This window comes from Alosa alosa, chromosome 8 (genome assembly GCF_017589495.1).
Source record: "Alosa alosa isolate M-15738 ecotype Scorff River chromosome 8, AALO_Geno_1.1, whole genome shotgun sequence".
Taxonomy (NCBI): Eukaryota; Metazoa; Chordata; class Actinopteri; order Clupeiformes; family Clupeidae; genus Alosa; species Alosa alosa.
In genome coordinates, this window is record NC_063196.1 from 10,073,523 (window position 1) to 10,097,129 (window position 23,607).

At 43.7% G+C, this 23,607-nt stretch overlaps 1 protein-coding gene across 3 annotated transcripts; it reads left to right on the forward strand.

Annotated features, from left to right (window-relative positions):
• Positions 1–1,398: 1,398 nt before the first annotated feature.
• On the forward strand, positions 1,399–21,929 carry ppp2r5ea (protein phosphatase 2, regulatory subunit B', epsilon). 3 transcript variants are annotated; one of them, XM_048249786.1, is made up of 14 exons: positions 1,399–1,944; positions 8,153–8,315; positions 10,651–10,847; positions 12,029–12,130; positions 12,667–12,759; positions 13,908–14,038; positions 14,355–14,414; positions 15,439–15,547; positions 16,601–16,654; positions 16,807–16,857; positions 17,160–17,279; positions 17,592–17,719; positions 18,103–18,204; positions 19,565–21,929. In XM_048249786.1, exons 2-14 carry the CDS (start codon positions 8,159–8,161, stop codon positions 19,698–19,700), a joined length of 1,440 nt encoding a protein of 479 aa, XP_048105743.1. In that variant the 5' UTR covers positions 1,399–1,944; positions 8,153–8,158; the 3' UTR covers positions 19,701–21,929. The 3 variants fall into 3 exon arrangements, with proteins under 3 accessions (XP_048105743.1, XP_048105741.1, XP_048105742.1); XM_048249784.1 differs by lacking the exon at positions 1,399–1,944 and adding an exon at positions 7,805–7,838; XM_048249785.1 differs by lacking the exon at positions 1,399–1,944 and adding an exon at positions 7,805–7,838 and having other exon boundaries at positions 16,604–16,654.
• The last annotated feature ends 1,678 nt before the right edge of the window (positions 21,930–23,607 follow it).

The window sequence follows — 23,607 nt, forward strand, 5'->3', positions numbered from 1 at the left end:
CTCTCCCTCACACACACACAGTGATGGCCAGATAAAGAACTATCTGCAGTGTGGCATACTGAGGGCAGCCGTGGCCTACTGGTTAGCACTTCGGACCTGTAACCGGAGGGTGAACCGTAGGCACGGCTGAAGTGCCCTTGAGCAAGGCACCTAACCCCTCGAGCGCCGCTGTTGATGCAGGCAGCTCACTGCGCCTGGATTAGTGTGTGCTTCACCTCACTGCTGTGTGCTGTGTGTGTTTCACTAATTCACGGATTGGGATAAATGCAGAGACCAAATTTCCCTCACGGGATCAAAAGAGTAGGCTATATATACTATACTTACTTGCTATTGCACACACGCGCGCGCGCACACACACACAGGCTGGAATATCGCAACAACAACAAAAACCCCAATAAGATAGATAGATACTTTATTGATCCCCAAGGGGAAATTCAGCGGGTCTCAGTAGTGTACAATAATCTCACAATGAAAGTTTAGTAGAATTGAGCCTATTTTAATTTAAATGCCTTATGCTTTACTTTAAATCAATGGCATTCATTTAAATATTGTAGCCCTCCATTAACTTCCATGTAGCCCTATAAACACCATCTATGAACAACATTTTACATAAAGGGGCACACACATTTAAAAGCAGACAGAGCGTTGATTTAACGTGGGTACCATCACGTGCATGCGCTGCTCACACTGCCTACTGGCACTACCAAAAATCTCTGCGTTCAAACTGACGGTAGGCTACGACCTAGTGCTTCGCTGCCACCTAGTGTAGAGATATGACAACGTCCTCTGCAGAAGAAAGACTGGTTGTACATCACATGGACTGTACATACCGGTAGAAAATGTATGTTGCGTTGCGTAATAAGCTTGCTTATGTATTTAAGGGAGCAGGCTAGCTTTATAATTTTATTTAACCATAAACGACATAGGAAATGCTGTTGCATTAACCACAGAAGGTCCAGAGTTTCTAATCACATATCATTTGTACAGTATGTGTGTAGACTATATAGCATATTTTATGGAGCCTTCCGCCAGTATCACCTAAGTTCTTACGTAATAGGCTACAAATGTCTCTTTTGCCAGCAATGATGCTGAAGAAACCCGCTAGTTTGGATTTCTACATGGTCCATATTATCCTAGACTGCATTGATACTTATGCTCTATGATTTTACATTACACCAGACTTAGTAAAAGAGGACAACATTTTCGCAAGTAAAATATTTTCAGCGCCTGTCTCTGGTCGATATCATCGTCTCTACCGACAAATGCAACCAATCTTGATTATTCATGTTTGGAGTCAGGTGATTGAAGGGTACTTCAACCAACCACTCGCGTTTACATTATGTTGACCAACCAATCAGAAAGTGGTCACTCCATAACAGTCCTAGCAGTTTAGGGCGATCCTCTGTTATGAGCAAGTAACCAGCTACCATGTATTTGAGGTTGAAATATTCACAATAGAGTGATGAAACCTCATTTTTGGCGGAAATTAAAAGGGATAAAATACATTTAAGTAGATTTGACGAGTGCCGCACAATTAGATGGATTCCGCGCAACTGGGATGTATCTAGAAGTCTTTGTCGGGATAACACGGACCCCTCCGAATGCTGTTATTCATGCAGTCTCAGACTAGGAGGATTATTTCGTCTGGTTAGCCAACTAGCTAGTCAGCTAGCTCGCTAATGTTGGCTTGCCAGAGGTTGGTTCACTGGCTGGCCGGTAAGCGTGAACTGTGTCATACCAAAAGGACAAGATAACTATTTTAGAATTATCTTTGTCCCGTGAAGAAGCAAGCTGCAGAGACCCCCTAATTAGGCGTTAGCTAGCTGTCCAGCTAGCTAGCTAGCTAGCTAACATCCTCACACGGGACTGCTCAATACAAGTAGTAGCTAGCTGACGACGAGCTAACTACCACCCCCACACGCCATCGACAACAAAAAAATCAAGGTAAACAATGGCATCTCTTTATGCTCCCTTAGGTTTGAATGAATGTACGAGTTTCTGACTTTTAGTAACCATGGTCATAAAATATGCACAATTTACATATTTAACAGCAACGTTAACTGGCTGGCGTTGACCAGTGCTAACTTGGCTAGCTTAGCTATCGCTACTAAAGTGAACGTTAGTTGCTAACGTTGACTTTAGCGACCCTTGATGTTAGTTAGATAGCTAACGTCGGCAGTTCTGCTAGGATTTTGTGATATTCGAGTCGCTACGTAGCTAGCTAACTGTTACATACCGCAAATTAGAAACTTTAGGCTATCTAGCTCCTTTCGCCATCCCAACCACCTAAACGGATTTGTCATGTTTATGTTTCAGCACGCATTGTTCTGTGTCCATGTAACAAGTTACCTAACGTTAAGTGTTATTGATTAGGAAAATGAAGTAATTTGTTAATGCATGGATTTGAGGGATATACTAATGTCACCTGTACCCTATGAAGTTGGTGACAATAGCAGCATTTACTAATATAACAAAGATGGAATTGCTAATACAATGTAAAGTCAGTGTTCTAGTTTGTAGCTGTGTGTTAGTGATTGTCAACGTGATAAGTTAGCAAAGTTACGTGGTCGTATCAGTCAGCTGATTTTCATAGTTCATAGTTTGTAGCTGAGCAAATTATTTGATTCCAGTGCACACAACGTGCTATACGTGTAATATTGAAGTTTGTGACAGTGGTAATCAGTCTAGTTGGGTAGATGTTGTATTCTGGTTAAACGTGTGTTAGATGAAGTAAATATATAAAGTAGTATAGGTAGATTGAAGAAGTCCCTGTTGTAAAGTTCAGTTCAGGTATGTTGGAGTTAACTTTTGCACATGTGATCAGCTTCTGGAGGATGCACTTGAACCATTTTAATCCCCTTGGTTTTTGTGCTGTAGTAGTATCATTCGCCTGACATTTCATATGTCTTGTTTTCTCTGTTATCTGTATTGTTTGTGTTGGTAAAATGCCCACCTGCCTCACACACACCTGTTTTTGCCACACAGCTGCAGCCATGCATTTCGTAGGCTGACAATCGAGAGCATTCAGGCACCACTCGTTGATCCCTCTCCTGTTGTCTGCTTTTGGCAAAGCCTACCTTGTACCTTGGGTATCAGTGATTCTCGAACATGGTTCATGTTTGAAAGACTGCAGGCTAATTGACGAGCCACAAGTGAGAAATGAAAGCCTGTTACATCTGATATTGGATATGACCAGCTCCATGTTCATTGGTTAACTGCCTCTGAACTGCCTGCCTGGTATGCACATATAGGGGCCAAGACTAGGCCAATGAGTTGCTGCTACATGTTATTTTGTAATGTTCTGAATTCTGAATTGGTTCAAATCAGCTGATCTTCAGTGGTAATGACTTGCGAGATGTTGCATTCTGATCCTCAACTCTGTTGTGTAATTGGGCCAATCTAAAGACCGTTGTGAAAGCTTGCATAATGATGGTAGATTTAATTAGAAACAGAATCTTATCCTGTATCTCTAGGCTAGCATTTTTATTTCATTGCTCACCCGCAGGTAGCTTCAGTGTGCCACTGACTCATACCATTTATATGGGTTCAGTGTCCTTCTTGAGAACGTGTGGCCTCTGTAGTAACTTGATGACTCGTTGGCAGAGATAGCTCTCATCTTTACTGTAGCCTAGGGCCTATATCTAATGGAGATATGTACAGAGAGTTTTGGAAACAGCTGCAGTTTTTAGCCTAGCTGCTGCTTTCACGTGGTGGTCAGGTGCAGGCAGCCACACGAGTGTTTAGCTGTCAAAGTCCCTCCTGTTTATGACTTAATGACGGAGCTGCTCAGTCAGTACCACTAATTCACTTTCTCTATCTGTGAATTAATGATCAGGTGGTGGCCACAAGAACATCCCACCATGGAAAGTTTATTAACCACAAAGTCTGGTTTAAAATTGCCTGTTGTTATTGCTTTATGTTAGCGTGTCCTCCAGCATTTGTTATGTGTGTGTGGATTGTGAGCTTTTGCAGTACAACAGTAGCGCTTTTCAGAAATGTCTGGTTTTGGTAGTTTAAAAACTAGCAGGCTGACACCGCAGCTCTTGTCAGATGCTGTGCTTGGAGCCCCCTGTGTTAACCGTCTCAATTTAAAGCGTCAGTTTGTGTCCAGGACAGACCGCTCCAGTAACCGCTGCCACTCCTCGCATTTCCCTTCTGCTGCCTGCTGCTTCTTATCAGATTGCTGCTTATTGTCTTTAACTTCCTTAAGCCAAGGAACAGCATCGGGGGTCTCCAGGCGCACTCACACTCACACTCACACTCACACTCACACACACACACACACACACACACGCACACACACACACGCACGCGCATGGATTGGGCCTCACCTTGCAGCCTGCAGCAATGGTGGCTGCCTTGCTCTAGAGTGGTGCACTGTGAATCTGACACAAACACCGATTAGGTGGACAAAGTGCAGATGCCCCACACAAGATACAATTTCCAGATTTAAAGAATCTGCTTAGCTTTGATGCGAACTCCTAATGTACAGTGGTGTGTTTTTTTTTATGTCTCTGCTAAGTAAAAATGTGAAGTATGCATGTGCGAGAGAGTGTGTTTGTGTTCTGCGAGTGCTGTATCTGCGTTCTGTTAAGTCTGTGAAGGATTTATTTCAGTTGGTTCTGAGTTAATTCATTGCACAGTGTGAGTTTAAGGTTTTAATTCCTTTAGCACACACTGTTGTCTGAAGATGAAGCGACTTTACAAGAGAGGGAGATTAAAGACAGAGAAACAATACATTAAGGAGACGCTAATGAGATTAATGCATTGTATTATTTAGAATATAATAATAACAACAAAAATTCTAGTGCACTAATAATTGAACTAGTCTAGACATTTGCACGTAGTCCATTCATAGCTGGGGATTTGTCATTACGTTGATTAACCTGATCTGACCTGTCAGCAACGAATAGTGCGGCACAATTGTCAACACAAGTTACTGTACATGTGGTGAAGTGCATCTTTAGCTATTGCCTGATTTTATTATCGTTTCAGTTTTACACTTTTAGACAGATTGTCTAAAAGTTAGCCACGGGGTGCTGTGCTGTGCTATGCACTGTAATGGATCAGACCTGTAATAATATTTAGCCTAGTAGCTGTCCCAAGTCCCAGTAGACCGTTTTTGTATCTGACTAAACAAGCCAAGCTGGTGAGTTGAGACAAGGTTGCAGGACCAATCCAGGAACTCCCTTTTGCCCTGATTTACTGGCCAGTCAGCCTGGCTCTGTTCTTGGTATTGATCAGCGCCGAGTCCACTGAAGATAAAACCCAGGGTCGGCCCGTGGGCATATTCTAGGCACTCCCTGGTTATGTCATCCTTTTTCTTTTTTCCTCCCCCTCTGTGCCATCGGTGAGAGAGAGAGAGAGAGAGAGAGAGAGAGAGAAGCTGATTTCCCACTTGCTCCTGTCCCTCTCGATACATGCCCCGACTGCTAAACATGTTCAGTGTAGAGTCGTGCTCTGAACCTATCCAGGGCAGATGTTGATCTGTGACTCTGCTTAGCTGACGGAGGAGGAGGAGGAGGAGCAGGGCAGTAAAGCCCGATGATGATGACTTCCTGTCAGTCTTTCGTGTCGCGGGTGCGCGTAATCCTTTGTGTGGCTGCCGGGGACACCAAGCAGGAGCTTACGTAAGGAGGAGAGCCGCTGCGAGGTCCAGCCCTGCCCAGCTTCCCTCTGCTCAGCCCTGCTTTACCCTACCCTACTCTGGGCCTAGCTTGCATGCAGCACACACCCTCTGTCCTCATAGGACCCAACCCCCCATCCATTAGTGCATGACCCCGCAAATACAGAGGACATTCTAGACGAGGATCCCCCCCGGCAAGGACTGATGAGAGGCCCGGGCTGTTTCTGAGTGTTAAAGTGTCACGAAGGGTTGGCTTTGGCTTGCTAAAGGAGCAGAGATGTTTTTTCATGCCTCTCCCTCTCTCTTTCGGTCTCTCTTTTTTTTTTTTTCTCTCCTTCAAACAGTGTTTTTCTGGACTGCACCAACAACAACACTTGTTATTATTATGCTTTTCCTCTCATTTCAAAATGCGTTCTGCAAAGCTTGCAGGCTTTAATGACATTTATTCATAATTCCCTGGTCACCTAATGCAATTGAAGAGTGAGTTGCTTGCAGGTAGGATTTGTGCTTGTTCCTTTCCCTCTCCGCTGTAGGCCGACTCTGTTGCCTGTAAGTCACTGGTAGTCTGTGAGACACTGGTAGGCCATGCAGTGCTGGTGGCTGGTTCCACCGATGGGGAATCTGTGTGTGTCTGTGTCTGTGTGTGTGCACGCGCGCCTGGTGGTGTAGAGTGATGGTGTGTTATACTGATGGATGCCCTTCACGCAGAAAAGCACAGGCAGGCAGCACTCACTCACTCACTCAGCAGGCTGTCCTTCCCATTTTTACACTCACTTGCTGTCGTCTCAAGTGTCTCCAGCTGATTCTCAAGTAACGCTGCACACACTTTGAGGTTTGGGACATCGCTACCAAGCACATGTGAGTGTGGGTGTACACATGCGCGTACACACACTTCATGTTAATTTTACTGGCTGGTGTAGGTTGTAAGTTTACTTATTAAGTAGTTTTGGTTTTTCGCTAGCAAGTTAACTACATGAAAGACACGAATAAAGACCAACAGAGGCCTTGTGTCTGGCAGAAGGCTGAGAAGTGTTTGGTAATGGAATTGGTGATGTGCGATGAAAACTTTTCAGACTGGTGTGCGTTTTGTGCAGCTCTGGTCTGGATCACGTGACTGCAGTGTATGCCATACCTGTCAACACTCCCGTTTTTCCTGGGTTCTCCCGTATTTCAAGGTCATCTCCCGGCACCCTCCCGGTTTGTTATTTCTCCCGGAAAACTCCCGTAATTTGCATGGCCATCAAACTTATTTAAAATCATTGATCCTTTCATTTTTTCTATTAGTCTGACATCTCCCAGGTTGCCAGATTGTGTATGAAATACACCCTACACATACACGATCACTTAGTTTCAATTTCAACCATTTTGTCATAGGCTTAAACCTGGCAACCCAAAACCCAAATAAGGAAGCGGGTGCCGACTGTGCAGCCTGAGTCTCGTTGTAAGCAAGCGGGCTAGTTGAATGGCCTACTCCAGAACTAGCTGTTGTGAAATTGTTGGGGATTTAATTGATTAACACATCAAATAAACTGTTATTGAGTGTTGTTATTACACTGAACTTGTACCCTCGGAACCAAATCTGACAGCAAGCAGCTTTGGAGTTTTGGAAGTAGGCAGGCAGGCAGCTGGATACATAACTGGCATGCGTAAGGTAATGGTAAGGTAAAAGCAACGACCGAAATGCAGTGTTGAAACACGTTTATGAAACATATTAAATATGTAAACACAGATCCGGTATAAACACTGACCGAAAAAAAAAAAAAAAAAACTCTCTCGTTTTTGGAACGCTAAATGATGATAGGTATGGTGTATGCCCTGAAAGCTCCGTAGGTACAAGAAATGTGCTTATCTGTCCTTCTCATGACCTGATGCTGTCAAATTGGTAGACTACACACTTAAAAACTGTAGCATCTAATACCCTATTGTTATTTTAAGCTTCTTCTTTTATAACTTATGATGTTATTAGTGGGTTTGATCCAGCAAGACCACAGCATGGCGAAGCTTTCGTGTCGCTGGTCCTTGTCGTTTTCGCGTTATTCCCGTTTTTCGGCGTTTTTTGGCCCCATTGAAATGAATGGCGGAATGTTCAGGATTCTAATTTTGATTATGACATCACAGCTCTAATTGTGCTTGCACCTGGAAGAGTTCTAAGCCATCTGGCAATGTCTAATGGGCTGGGCTGGGCTGGGCTGGGCTGTCTGTGTATATGAAGGTGTGTGCATGTAACTTTTGACCCGTATGTCCGATTTTCATAAATGAGGTACCGTTGGAATCCTTGGATGAGGCCGAGTTCCATGCCCCTGATCAAACCCGCAATTCTAGTTTTAAGCTTGTTATTTTGTAACTTATATTGTTATTTTAAGCTTGTTCTTTTTATATTATTGCAAATCTATAGTAAATTCTATCCCAGTCCAGGAGACTGACCCTTTGTTTCTCTCTCTCTCTCTCTCTCTCTCTCTCTCTCTCTCTCTCTCTCTCTCTCTCTCTCTCTCTCTCTCTTCCCCCCCTTTCCCTTCCTCTCTCCAGAGGGCCATGTCGTCCACGCCAGCTGGACCGCCGTCGGTGGACAAGGTGGACGGCTTCACCCGCAAGTCTGTGCGGAGAGCCCGGCAGAGGAGGGCCCAGAGCTCCTCTCAGTTCCGCACTCAGGACAAGCCCATTGAGCTGACCCCCTTACCACTGCTCAAAGGTACTGTGCACTTTCCGGAAACATCAGTCACGACCGTAAACTAAATCTACACACGGTATTTGAGGACATATTCTTTCGGTTTGGAAAAAACATTTTCAGGCATTTGATTGATTAAATAACAACTCGATTAATCGACTGAAAATAATCGTCAGTTGCAGCCCTAAACTACATTGACGAATCATAGCTGGAGTTGGTGCTTATGTTTTTTATCCCACATTATTCCCTTATGGAATTTCTTTTGATTATTTTATTGACACGCCTCATACTTTTATAATAGTAATTGACATATTACAGTGATTTTAATTGTAGAAATTTAAGCATAGTAAAGCATAGTAATATAAATGTGCCTTATGCAGGAAGAAAGTAACTGCTGCAGGTGGGTCAGGTTTTTAAGCCCTCCCTAAATGCCCTTGTATCTCCTGACCGATGCAGGCAGTAAATCTTCTTCATCCACATCTAAGTCTATTGATCAGTCATCAATACGGTCAAACACAACATCTTTTTAAAGTCTATCCTAAATATGCATGCCTCTCCATACACATTATTCATAGGTGGTGATCTATGTGAACAGGGTTAAGTGTACGCTTTTGGACCTTGCTAATATCTCAACAGTAGCAGACACCTTTATTTTAATCATTCAACATATCAGATGGCTACTAAGGGATGACTTTAGGACTATTAAGAAGAAGAAAGAAAGCTGTGTAGTTTGTACTTGCTGTTCGGGTCATTATCCTGAAAGCTGCTTCGCGATCAAAAGACATTTTTTTTTTTCTTTTTATCTGACCTCTGCCAGGGTAGAATGCTCCTCATAAATGTGTCATAAAGGCTGTGCCAGGCAGTTTGATGATAAGAGGTTTTAGTACTTACTGAGTTCGCCACAGGTTCCTTTTAATATCAGACCAAGCCTCAGAATGAGGAGCCATATCCAAGTAGTTAAAAAGGGTGGCGTACTCTTCAGGTCTGCGATGTTACTACATTTATGTGTCATCATAGTCAGAGACGGGAGGTGACTGGTAACTAGTGCAGTTCATATTAATGATGGCTGTAGTGATTATCATTCTCAAGGTTGTTGACCTGCTTTAATCACCGTCACCCTCTAGTGCAGAATGAGCCCCCTAAGCAGGTCAGTAATGAGTCTCCTGAACAAGCTGATGACGCTTAATTACCGCCAGAGCCTGTCAGATCCGTGTAGTGTCCATTTGGGCAGAAATGAGTTGTGCTCATTCACTCGCCTGCATGCATGCAGTTATACAAACACACACACTCACACACACACTCTTCCAAACAGACATTGACTCATACGCATGCAGGCAGGCACACACACGCACGCACACAGGCATTCATACACATTGAGAATGCAGACAGACCGGAGCACGCATGAAAAGAGTGTTTTGTATTGTCTGATCAGGTCATGCGACCTCACTCTTCTCATTCTTTCTCATTCTCTGTTTTGGTTTCTCCATCCCTCCCTCTCTCTCTTTGACAACATGCAGGCACGTACACACACACACCAAAACACACTCCAACATGCAAATACACATGCATTTAGACATGCATATACACACATACATTCTTACACGCATTCACACTCAGGCATTGTGCTCATTCGTTCATGCACGTGTATGAACCAAATTCACCAATCCCCACACAGGCTCACGCATGTGCTTGCAATCTATATCTCCGCTTCGCTCTTCGCTACACGCCATCTCAATCTTTCGGTATCCTCACAATCTGCTCTCAAATCCCTCTGCTTTCTTCACCCTGGAATTATGCCTGTTTATTATGTGTGTTTCTGTGTGTGTGTGTGTGTGTTTGAGAGAGGGTGTGTGCCAACCCAGAACACAAGTGGTTCTTCTATTTTAGGCCAAAGGTCAGGTGCTTTTACTGCTCACCCAAGTGTAAGGTATTTGAGCCCCCAATCCCCCAATCCCCCCTGCGGCAAAGGTGAAGGAGCAAATCAGTCAAGCAGAGGCCCCAAGCAGACTTCTTCTGAGATGCATAGTAGTGGATGGGTTTGCTTGTCGGCCTTCCTTTTGTCCTTTTGAGCTTTATGAGCTAGACTGTAACAAAGAACAAACAGGCCATTATATTCACCAGCCAAAGATGTGAACAGTAACAAGCAGGAAAGCAAAAAGACAAAGGGGTAGTAATTAAGGAGGTGGAAAGCAATACATGATTGGTTTTGGGAAAACAAAACAAAAACAATAAATTCTGTGATTAGTCAGATCAACAAGTATCAACAACAGTAACATCAACCCCCCTTTCTCCCTCTACTCCTCCCTCTCCTCCTTCCTCTCTCTCTCTTCCTCTCTCTCTTCCTCTCTCTCCTATGCAGATGTATCAGCTCAGGAGCAGCCGGAGCTGTTTGTCAAAAAGCTGCAGCAGTGCTGCGCTCTCTTTGACTTCATGGACACGCTGTCCGACCTCAAGATGAAGGAGTACAAGCGCTCCACGCTCAACGAGCTTGTGGACTACGTCACCGTCAGCCGCGGCTACCTGACCGAACAGACCTACCCTGAAGTGGTCAAGATGGTGAGAAGAGAAAAAAAAAAACCACACACAAAATAATCAAAACTAGTTTATTACAGCAACTATAACAATTGTTAAAAAGAGAGAATATATCTATACAGATCAGTGACATAAACTCCACATGAATCAATGAATAGTAAACTACCGGTATACACAATCATGTGTCTTATCATTGAAAATCTGAGTTTTAGATTTAGTGTGATCACACTAACAGCAGCACAAAGAAAGTGTACAGTTAAGAACAAAATTATTCATACCCCTGGCAAATATTGATGTAATGTTGATTTTCTCTTGACCAATATGTTTGTTCTGACTGAAAATGACACTGCCACATGCCAAAAGGTTGTAAGACAATGTGGTAGAAACATGGAATAAAAAAAAATAATCGTTTTGATCTTTTTTTAAATGTCCAAAATTATTCATACCCTTTTTACATAGATATATTAGCTAGGACACACAACAGAACACTACTAAACACAAACCATCATTCCATCCTCCATATTCAAGAGGCACAGAAAATATATAATTTTCTTCATAGCTGAGAAAATGACCCCATATCTGATTGCATGTTCATGAATTCGTATGGACGGCGTTGTGTTTCATGGCTTATCTCAAATTCTAGGAATGACTTACACACATTCGCACATTGCACATTTTTGTAAGATATACCATTACAAAGCTATTGCTGGCATGTTAATCCCTTGGAAATACTGCAGGACCACCCATGGCTCTGTGCTGTGGTGTCTGAGACCTGTTTGAGAGAAGCTTGTTGTCTGAAGAATAAACCCCACACTGAACGCGTCTTAAAAAGCACAACAAATGGGAGGCTATAACATATTGCTTACAGACAATGCCTTTAGAAACACAACAGATTGGACACCACAAGCTATTTGTAAACTAGACATTAGAAGTGTTCATGTTCTGTCTAGTGGTAGACCCCTTTGTGTGTTGGGAGCTCTGTCAACTATTTTTCTTGGCAAAGTAGCCCAGTGGCATGTGATAGAATTGGTTAGCTGAAACAGCAGTTTGTGCCTACTCTTTACTTTCTTAGCTGACTTCAATCCATTTCATCTCCCTCTTTTATGCTAATAGATCAACTTTGAAAAAAATTATATTTGTATACTGTGTTGCCAAAGCTAGTGTTACCAATAACATGTCTCTCTTTCTCTCTCCCTCTCTCTCAGGTGTGCTATAACATCTTCCGGACTCTTCCTCCCAGTGACAGCAATGAGTTTGACCCCGAGGAGGACGAGCCCACACTGGAGGCCTCCTGGCCTCACTTACAGGTACACACACACACACACACACACACACACACACACACAGAACTTCTACAATAACAGAAATGTGTGCACACATCATATACTCATACAGTACATACTTGCCTGCATGGGCACCTCATGCATGCCAATCACACTAAACACAATCCAAACACAATCATGCGTAATCATAGCTACAAACTTTCTGCCGTTCAGTGATGTGTGCGTTTCCCAGTCAGTCCCACTGACCCTTGTCTGAACCAGGTCTAGACACTAGGTGCCTTCAGCCTGACTCATGGGGATGGACTTTGCTGATCCCCTGATGACTTATTTACCAGCTCCTCTTGTCTCCTCTTTGCTTCTTTTCTCTTTCTTTCTGTCTTTCTATCTCTTCCTCCTCCTTCTCTGGATCTCTTCTCCTACCCCCATCTCTCTTTCAACCCTTCTCCCCCTCCTCTCTTTCTCTAACTCCCACCCACTCTATCCTCCTCATCTCTCTCTCTCTCTCTCTCTCTCTCTCTCTCTCTCTCTCTCTCTCTCTCTCTCTCTCTCTCACCCTGCAGCTGGTCTACGAGTTCTTCATCCGCTTCCTGGAGAGCCAGGAGTTTCAGCCCAGTGTGGCCAAGAAGCACATAGACCAGAAATTTGTCCTGCAGGTGAGACATTGAACCTGGCAGCCTGGGCCACCCCACCCCACCCCACCGACACACACACCACACACACACCACAGACCCCACAGACGCACACACACACAAGAATGAGAACTCTCCATGGGGTGCCAGCACATTTGAGGAGGGGACTGTGGTCAGATTTGACAAGGTGTTAACTTCTTAATTGTGGCTAATGGAACAAGTTGGACAAGCGTCACACTAACGTTCTTTAGTATTTGCTACAAGATGGACACCTTTTCTTGTGATTTGAGTGCCCCCTAGTGGTCAGATGCACTGTAGATTCTGTCTCCTTTCTGGCCCTATTGGACAATAACATTTATTCATTTGCCAAATGGTTTCATCCAAAGCACCTTACAATCGTGGAACAGGATTTTCAACCTATTGTTCCTAGTAGACATTCAAAAGTCAGTGTGATCATAAATCAGGCTCCTGTCAGATTAGTTAAACAGGTGTGTTCAAATAGGTAAGGGTACTGTTGGGTTCATTTAGGCACGCAGAGCAATCCGATATGCAGGCAGGGGAATAGACATGAGTCATGTGAACCTGTTAAAGGAAAGTGAACCTTTAAAGGAAAGTGTCCTTTGCACTTGCATTGTAAGACAATTGGGTGGTAATGCAAATGACTGTCTTGCTTAAAACTGCCCCAATTAATGTAATTATGCTCTCAAACAACTGTTTGAACCTGTTCGCTTCTGGAAATAGACCCTAGGTTGTTTTTGCTCCGGAACTTTCCTTTAAGGAGTCGAACAGGTGTAAGAATGAAAGCTGAGCGTGACGTCTGGTTGAGTAAGGAGTCTAGAGTGGGTAATGGGATTAGACATGCTGTGATCCCTCCGCCAGTCAATTAACCACTACTGGGCACTGAGCTCCAAATAAGGCCGCCAGTTTTCATGCAGTGGCCAGAAAGGAAATCTGAACTGAGATCAGTGTTGGCTAGGCTGATGGCACACGAATATTGAACTGAATCCATTCATTGACGTTCAAAAATCATATCGCAAATTGCAATTGCTGTCAGAAAAACCGTGATTAGTTATTTTCCCCAAATCATCACCTCCCAGAATAAGTCAGTAAGACGTGGATTCTGTTACATCTTCCAGTCTTTCACCCATTGACTCCTCCCTTTCTGTCTCTAGCTGCTGGAGCTGTTTGACAGTGAGGACCCTCGGGAGAGGGACTGTCTGAAGACTGTGCTGCACAGAATCTACGGCAAGTTCCTGGGCCTGCGTGCCTTCATCCGCAAACAGATCAACAACATTTTCTTATGGTGAGTGTGAGCCTTAGCTCTCTCTTTCTTTCTTTCTTTCTTTCTTTCTTTCTTTCTTTCTTTCTCTCTCTCTCTCGCACCAGTCATGTGTTTCGAAGTGAATAGCAGTGGTGCATGCTCTTGTCTGGTCTGTCACTGATTAGTTATGTTCTCTCTCTCTCTCTCTCTCTCTCTCTCCCTCTCCCCCCATGTCCCCATTTCTTTCTTGCCTTCTTTCTCTTCCTATGTGTCTCTTACTTTCTACCTTGTTTGCCTTCTCTGCTTTTTATTGCCTTTCAATCTGTCTTGTATCTCCCCCGTCTTGTTTTATGTGCAGTTTTGTCTACGAGACGGAGCACTTCAACGGTGTGGCCGAGTTGCTGGAGATCCTGGGCAGGTGAGCGGTCACATCCTCTGCCCTCCACTCTCTGCTCTGTGTCCTCGTCCGTCTCCTGCCTTCCTGTTGTTTGTATTTACCAGCCCCCTTCCAATAGGCTCTCGGTCCTCCCCATGCACCAGTACAGCACCTTCCCACCTGTCTAAACAGACCCATCAGTAAGGCGGAGGAGAGCAGCCGGACCCTGATCTCTGGCAGGCTTCGCTTCGCTCGATCGCTCCGAGTCGTGCCTCGGGTCTTGGTGCTGTGCCAGACTGCGGAGAGGGAGTCTGCACTGGTCCCAGGACAGTCTAGACCTCGGGTTAAAAACTCCAGTCTCTGACAGTTAGAGGGCCCCAGAGGACATGGAGCACAAGCGTGATAGTGCTGTCCATAGATATTAGAAAGCTAGATACCGCATTGGGCTCCAGAACGTATGTAAATAGCGCCGCCATCTTGGTGGGGGCGACAATCACTGGAGGCCAGTGGAGAAACACGTGACTCAGAAACACGGGAGATCAGACAGGTGTTTCTGATTGCCGGCAAGTGTATAGCCACCTAATAGAACTTGAGCCCAATGTGGGATCTAACTTTCTAATATCTGTGGTGCTGTCAGCAGGTTTACATTTGGTTTTGGTTGTTTGTTTGTTTTTTTAGGTAGACAATTTTCAGGTTATTCTGTGTATATGTAGTGCTTTTATACTGCTTCTTATGTATTCAGTTCAGCACTGCAGTTCAGTGTTATGTGTTTCTGCGGGTCAGGTATTTAAAAGATTGTCTCTCATGACACTGTCAACGGTTCAGCTACGCTACATTAGGGGAGTGTATGAAGTCGTTCCGTGAACACAGCAGAGAACAATCCACCGGCTGTAATCTGCTTACGATCAGAGAATCGGCTAAATGAGTAGACGCGGATGTCATCTAAATAAATGCTTTTTTAAAAACACTCCGCCCTCTTTCAACTCCTCTTCCTCCTCTTTCAACTCCTCTTCCTCCTCTTTCAACTCCTCTTCCTCCTCTTTCCACTCCTCTTCCTCCTCTTCAGTATCATCAATGGCTTTGCCCTTCCACTGAAAGCCGAACACAAGCAGTTCCTGGTCAAAGTCCTGCTGCCACTGCACACTGTCAAGAGCCTGTCACTCTTCCACGCACAGGTATGTAAGCTACTCGGATTGGGATAGACTGGTTTACACTTTATATGTCCCATACCCACAGCAATATCTAATGGCGTAGAATTGCCCATTACTGATATTTGGCTGATGGGTTGGGCCAGTATTCAGGGATTGCATTTGGCTATTGCAAAAACAATGGACAGGGTTTTAGAAAGTCTATTCCAGACATGGAAAGTCAGGGAATTTGATCAATCTTGGAGCAAAGTCATGGAATATCAGGGAATTTTGTTGTAGCAGTTTAAAATTTACTTGCCGAAATACATTAATACAGATATATTGCCACGCAGAATTGGTGTATATCTGGTTATTAGCTTTACTGCTTGTTTGAGTAGTTGTGGTTAGCCCAACTTTGTTTATTCAATGCCTATTTATTCATCTCCCACTCTAAAAAAGTCACAGATTCTTGAACGCCCTGCGGCTGCTCTGAGATCTTCGATCGGTACTGTATATTGTACCATTCATTAGGGGAGGGGGTAGCCGTGGCCTACTGGTTAGCGCTTCGGACTTGTAACTGGAGAGTCGCCGGTTCGAGCCCCGACCAGTAGGCACGGCTGACGTGCCCTTGAGCAAGGCACCTAACCCCTCACTGCTCCCCGAGCACCACTGTTGTTGCAGGCAGCTCACTGCGCCGGGATTAGTGTGTGCTTCACCTCACTGTGTGTTCACTGTGTGCTGAGTGTGTTTCACTAATTCACTGATTGGGATAAATGTAGAGACCAAATTATCAAAAGAGTATATATACTTATACTTATACATTATATAGTAGGTAATGGAATTTCAGTATTTTTTTGTCACAGAAAAGTCATGGAATTTGACATTTGACTTAGTGGGAACCCTGAATGGATAAAGGTAGTTATGGGGGGTCCATGAAATCAATGTCCTAAGGGGATGTGCCTATGAGTGCTGTTTAAATATACTTGTTTCTCATTTCTCGGTCTTATCTCTGTCAGTAAAAACAATGCATCTTTGTCCAGGCAAGCCACTGCTAGTGAGCATTGTTATTTGTTCATTTGCTTATCTGTCTCTCTCCTACAGCTGGCCTATTGTATTGTACAATTCTTAGAAAAGGACCCAACGTTAACAGAGCCAGTAAGCAATCTGCCTTATCAGACACACACACACACACACACACACACACACACACACACACACACACACATACACACACATACACACTTAACTTTCCCCTCACTGTGTTAGCCCACTTCATTAATCTTTGTCATGTCTTTCTTTTTTCTCAGGTAATCAGAGGCTTGCTGAAATTCTGGCCCAAAACGTGCAGTCAGAAAGAGGTTAGTAAACCAGTCTCAGTCTCTGGTCAGTCTCTGGCTTTGTGCAATGGGTTAATCTTATGTTCAGACTGTTCAAATAGAGCTTTGCTGTTGCATAATATCTGCTGCCTAATGCAAACACTGTGCTAGTTTGCATAGTACTTTGACTAATGATACTCATTTATGATATTGTGTTGTCATTGATGGCCTTCATATGGCTGTCATATAGCTCATTACACTGGGGTGTGTGTTTGTGTGTCTGGTCTTCCTTATTTGTGTGTCTCCTGGTCCTTACGAATGTGTTTGGTGTGTTCTTCCTGCAGGTGATGTTTCTGGGCGAGTTGGAGGAGATTCTGGACGTGATCGAACCCACCCAGTTTGTCAAGATCCAGGAGCCACTCTTTAAGCAGATCTCCAGATGTGTGTCCAGCCCCCACTTCCAGGTCTGGACCTCTGTTTGACCGAACCCCTGCCCCCCTTTAACTCTCTAATGCCAAGCAGACACTGTGATTTTGACTAGATTTTAGCCCCGAATAAAGTCGGATCCGACAAATGGGCCAGAAGATCGTTGAAAAATGGATATAACACCAAAGTTTCAGAAAATTTCTGATAACTTCAGGAGCTAAAATGGTCCATGCCTTAAGTCCTTCACCTGCTCACAAACTGCAGTGTGGCTCAAATCGTGTTGTTAAACATTGTGTTGTATGAGTAAAGAGCTGTGCCTCTGACTGTCCTTGTCCCTCTGTGTGTGTCAGGTGGCAGAGCGTGCACTCTACTACTGGAACAACGAGTACATCATGAGTCTGATCGAGGAGAACTCCAACGTCATCCTGCCCATCATGTTCGCTAGTCTCTACCGCATCTCCAAAGAGCACTGGAACCCGTGAGTACTATCACTCTTGGTGTGTGTGTGTGTAGGGGTGTCACGATTTAGATTTTAAATCGATCAAAATTACATTTCAATCTCAAACTTTCAACTCAAAGGTAGAATTTAAAAGGTATTACTCAAAGGTAGACTTTAAAATCCAACATTAAATCGAATGGAGGATTTGGAGAATCGTGACATCCCTATGTGTGTGTGTGTGTGTGACGGAAAGTTCAATTTATGGGACCGATGACTGTCTGAGCTACCTGTCCAGAAACCTGTAAGACCGAGATCAGAATCATATTGTTTAATTTCATTGATTGAAAAACAAAAAACAGTTTTATGTGTGTTTGTGCTTAACTATGGTGTGCATGTAAGCACCTCCACTCCTCTCCCTCCAGGGCAATCTCTGCTTTAATCTACAACGTGCTCAAGGCCTTCATGGAGATGAACAGCACTTTGTTTGATGAGCTTGCCGCTACCTACAAAGCAGATCGCCAAAGGTGAGCAGCCTGCTGCATGAGCTTCGGGTGCTGGGTTTGGAACAGTGGTCATCTTGCAACTTTGCAGCTAACCTTGTTCACAATGGTCTAAACCCAGCTCATGTTCCCTATTAGTGGGTGAACAATCTAACACTTGGTAAATTCTGCTTCACAATGATAGGAGAGCCAACATTTATTATGTTTTTATTGATTTTACTTGATTGATTGAGAAACGTTTTTTCTGTTCTGAGACTCACAACAAGTGTACCCATTTGGATGCGATGTATTAAAGGAACACAATGCAATATTTTCACCTTTACGAAGCCAATTTGATGGTAAACAAACTTGTAATAGGCGAATCGTTCACCTAGCATAGCTATACAGCATAGACATAGCAAGTCGCTACCGATAAAACCAGCCATGCAACTTCAAGAACGGCGGCCTAACAAATCTTGCGAGAATCTTGAAACATTACCTTGTCAGTAGGCATAGCTCTTTGGAGATACACTGCTGTTCAAAAGTTTGGTGTCACTTAGAAATGTCCATTCCACTCCATTATAAACAGAATACCATCTGAAATCAGTTGCATTGTTTTTTTAATCAGGGCAGCAGTTTTCAGATTACATTATGTGCTTACATAATTGCAGGGTTCTCCAATGTTTTCTCAGTTAGCCTTTTAAAATGATATCAGATTAGTTAACAGAGTGTGCTTTTGGAACATTGGATATGAATGGTTGCTGAAAATGGGCATCTGTATACTTGCGTAGATATTGCATTAAAGATTTCTTTCTACAACAGTCATTTACAACATTAATGAAGAAAACAAGGACATTTCTAAGTGACTCCAAACTTTTGAACGGTAGTCTAGTTTTTGCCTGTTGTTAATCCTTCTCTTCCACAACAAAAACATTTTCATTATGTACAGGGGGGATAAGTCACAAGAAGTTTGCTATTTACAACATCAGAGTAAAATATAAATATATCACTACTCTAGATGTATCTAGAGGCTCTACAGTCATTAAAAATACCTAAACGTGCATAGTGTTACCTTTTAATTGTCATTAGAGTGTTTGTTTATCTGTCAGTAGATGTAACTAGGAAGTCCCATCAGCATGTTAGCAGTTTGCCATAGATGAGTCACTTCCTCTGCTTCTTCTGCACTTGCTCCACCCTGAGTGCTGTGACCTTGTGACCTCAATGATCTCCCTCTTTCCTCTCTTTTTCAATACTCTTCGGTTGGTCCCTCCCTCCCTTTCGGATCCTTTCTCTATCTCCCTCCCCCTATCTCTCTTATCTCCCTTCCTCCTTTAATATTTCTCTCTCTCCTTCCCCTCTTCTCTTCTTATCCCTCTCTCTGTCCGTCCTTCTCTGCTCCTCTCAGGGAGAAGAAGAAGGAGAAGGATCGCGAGGAGCTATGGCGACAGCTGGAGGAGCTGGAGCTGCGGAGGGCCATCCAGAACAGCGACGCCTCCTCCTCCACCTCCACCGCCGCTGCCGCCCCAGTCATCCCCACCTAACACCGCAGCGGCAGCGGTGCCCTGCCCTCAGCCTTCCTCCACCCTCCTCTCCCTCACCTTCAGCTCCTCCGCCTCCCAACCAACAGGGAGACGATGGAGGGATGGATGGAAGGGGAGAGAGCGAGAGAGAGAGCGAGAGAGAGGGGGGGAGGGAGGGAGGAAGGAAGGAAGGAAGGAAGGAAGGAAGGAAGGAAGAGAGCGAAAGAAACGTCTCACCTCATACCTTGCTCCTTACTTTACTGTAGAGTTCCACTGCACTCACATCAACCCCCCCACACACCCCCTTTTTGATTTTGTGTCTCAATAGCACTGTAAATATTTTTATCCTCTTGTTTTATCCTCCTGATTACAATTACACTGAAAGGAAAATGAAAATTACCAAAAAAAAGAAGGAACCACATTGAAAAAAAAAATACAACTTAACAAGCTAAAGAATTGTGTATACCTGTGGGGAGAAGAGACTTGAAATGCACTCCATTTGGGGTATTTTGTTTTTGTTTTTATTTTGGAGTCTAGTAAAAAGCGAGTGATGAAATGAATGATTTTACTTGTAAGAAGATAATCAGCCTCGATGGATCGATGTCGGGGATGGCCTCTTACTGTCCTCCTCCTCCGGAGGTCCAGTCTTATCTTTTGTTTTGTCCCTCTTTTTGTTTGTCTTTTGTTGAATTATTTGCAAAGAAAGGGACCGTAGAAACCTCCTCCTCTTTCAAAGCCAGCAGCTACAAAGAGGAATCTGATGCCTCGCTCACCAATTCTCCAAAATGGCCTCTTGGCAAAGGTTTTTTTTTTTTTTTTTTTTGTCTCGTTTGTTTGTTTTCCGTCTATTTCAACAGTAAACACAGACCTCTGTCCCTCCTGGGCTGGGCAACGATAAACAGTTGAACAAATCAAAGAAAGTGACGGAAGATGACCGAAGTCGTCCCATCGGTTGCTTTGCTTCCTTCACTCGACCAACGGCTCCGCTCCCTTCTGCGTCAGCAGACTTTTGTAAAGAACCAGCATTTTTCTTCCGAAGACCTCCAGACCAACAGCACTTCTCACCTCACCTCTCCTCAACTCCACCCCACTTCGAGTCCTCAACCGTATCCACATCCATGGTTGGTGCTAGTCAGGCACTGGCATCTTCCCGGCCAACTTCGAAATAAGGTGTCTCCACCCCCCCCACCCCCCCAAACCAATCGCACCCAGGTTTCCTCCCTCATCCCTTGAAGGAGTTTTATTTTTCTATATATGTTGGAGAAAAGAAAAAAACAATAACAGCTAGGCAGTGACCTGGTTTGTGTTCTAACATGTTAATCCTTATCCCTCTTGTGGGAGATCCCTGACAACTCCATAGATATGTGGATGTGTGTGTGTGTGTGTAATCACCCTTTACACATTTGAGAGCTGTCCCTGCAGCCCCCTCCAACCAGACAGGGGGGGCCCTGTGGTTGACATGGACTCTTAACGAATCTGGGCGGTGCATAGTGTGTTATTCGCAATTCCTTTCAATAGTGTTTTCTAAGATGGACTTTTCAAAAGCTTAGAGGTCGGGGAGGGAGTCCTTTCTAGAGGCTAGGTCTACATTTGAATTGTCTCAAGGGGGCTTGGCTCTTGCCTGACTAGTGAGTTGACCAGTTCCTTGACTGGTCTGTTTGTTGTCCCTTCATGAAACCCTCCAGGGTGATGGACAGAAGAAAAGCCAGCATAGTAGGGGGACCACCAGGACTTGGGTTTGGAGATGGTTGCATCATACCGCAGAAGTCCGTAAACCAGATGTAAAATGATAATTAAATACGGGGAGCCAGTGTTTTGCAAGGAAGAGTGTATGAGAGCACTTAACATTGAATGGTATCCAGCATATTTTGAGAGATTTTTTTTTTTTTGTCTTTCCTGAGGGATGTGGTGTTTCAAGGAAAAAAAAACGAAAACAAACAAGTTTTATTTTATTTTTGTGTTTTATTTTATTTTTTTTGTAACAGAGAGTGTGTGTGTGTGTGCGTGTGTGCGCCCTTACTTCAGCTCAGTTTTCAGTCTTACTCCTTTGTTTCTGTATCCCAACCAACCCGACCCCTCCTCTTTTCTCCCACATTTCGCTGTTTTGTGACGGCCCTGGTTTGATATGATTTAAATATGACAAAAATAATAATGAAATTAAGATTTTAAAGGGTTGGAAGTGCAAAAGCAAAAGAAAAAAAATATTTTAAAAAGTCAAGAAATAAGAAATAAAACTTGTTTTGCGATAAATGGTGTCTGGGAAGTTGTGATATGTTGGCTTATGGTCCATTTGTACCCCCATCTTGTTAACAGTTTATGTTTATGGTACTTAGCAGACACTTTTGTGAGGAATCGGAATCATAGAAGAAGTCTTGACTGTGACTTTTTAGTGTTGATGGAAGACCAACATGGCAGACGCTCATAGGAGGGCTGCAGTGGATGAGGGGGCACGTAGAGCTGGATCATGGAATTTATGAATGATTGACCCCCCTCACCCTCAGTCTTAAGAGAAACTATCTGGTGCACACCAGCAGCCAAAACATTGGACTTACAATTTCTGGTGTGCACACGAAGGATCTGGTGCGCATTGGAAACTTGGGTAAAAAAAAAAAAGGGGCCCCATATAATTTAATTTAATTTCTTTTAAAGTGTAAGTTCAGTGTAAATTGACCCATAGCCTTGTTGTAAAACTTTACCACATGCAGCCCATCGGAAAAAGAATGAGACAATTTGGGACAACGTAGGCCAAGTTCTGGACCGGCAGCTTAAAGCAGACCCATTACACATGTCTCATGGCGCTTTACAAAACATTTTTATAATCTCTTCAAAACTGACCTGGTGTTCCCAGCAAATACAGCTATTCTCCAACAGATCATATAGCTTGTCTCATCCTCACTGCTAAACTGGCAAATAACTAGCATGGTACAATTGACAACATTTTTCTAAATAGCCTCAGTCACAGTCACGTTGCCTTTATCCTACATAGTATTTAGAAGATCAGACTTTATTTGGTCAAACACTATACCATGTATATCTTGTGCAGGCCATGGTTCTTTCAAAACTGGACTGTGGAAATGCATTAGCAGGCCTTTCTGCTTGTGTAGTGAGACCATTACAAATGTTTCAGACTGCAGTGGCACATCTGGTCTTTAATCAGCCAAAGAAGACATGTATCTCCTTTGTTAGTGACTGGCTTCCTGGAGCAGCCAGAGTTCAATTCAAATCACTCACTCTGGCCTATAGTACACTTACTGCATTTGCACACCTCAGTTTCTTAATTTCTGGGATATTCTGAGAGAGAGAGAGAGACATATTGTGTGTAAGAGATGTATGTAGACAGTTTGTCTTGATGCACTGTCAGGAAAAAAAACCCTGGATGTTCTGTTTCAGACATGCTTGGTCCACTTTTTAGCCACAGGGTGGCAGTAGAAACGCAAGAAACACACCTGCCGTTATTCTCACTGATCATTGTAAGCATCGTCACCGAAGAATTCTATCATGCTGATGCTGTATCACTGCATCATACTGGACCCTTCCCAAAGATGCCTCAGCATTACAAAGAATACTTGGTCATAGTTTACTTGAATAGTCCCTTTGAAGTATGTTGTGTGTATACAGGACAACAGGAGTACTGCAGTACTGGGAGAGAGTGAAGCTGTCGGTTAAAGTCGTGTTGAGGTGTTTTATGTATTGTGTGTGTGTGTGTTTGGAGGACAGTAGCACTAATATGGTGGTTACTCACCTGTGAGCTGAAGCTTTTCCTCACTTCATTGGTGTAACACTGACCTAGAGGGCACAGCGGCATGTGTGTATAGTATATATACTCTTTTGATCCCGTGAGGGAAATTTGGTCTCTGCATTTATCCCAATCTGTGAATTAGTGAAACACACAGCACACAGTGAGGTGAAGCACACACTAATCCCGACG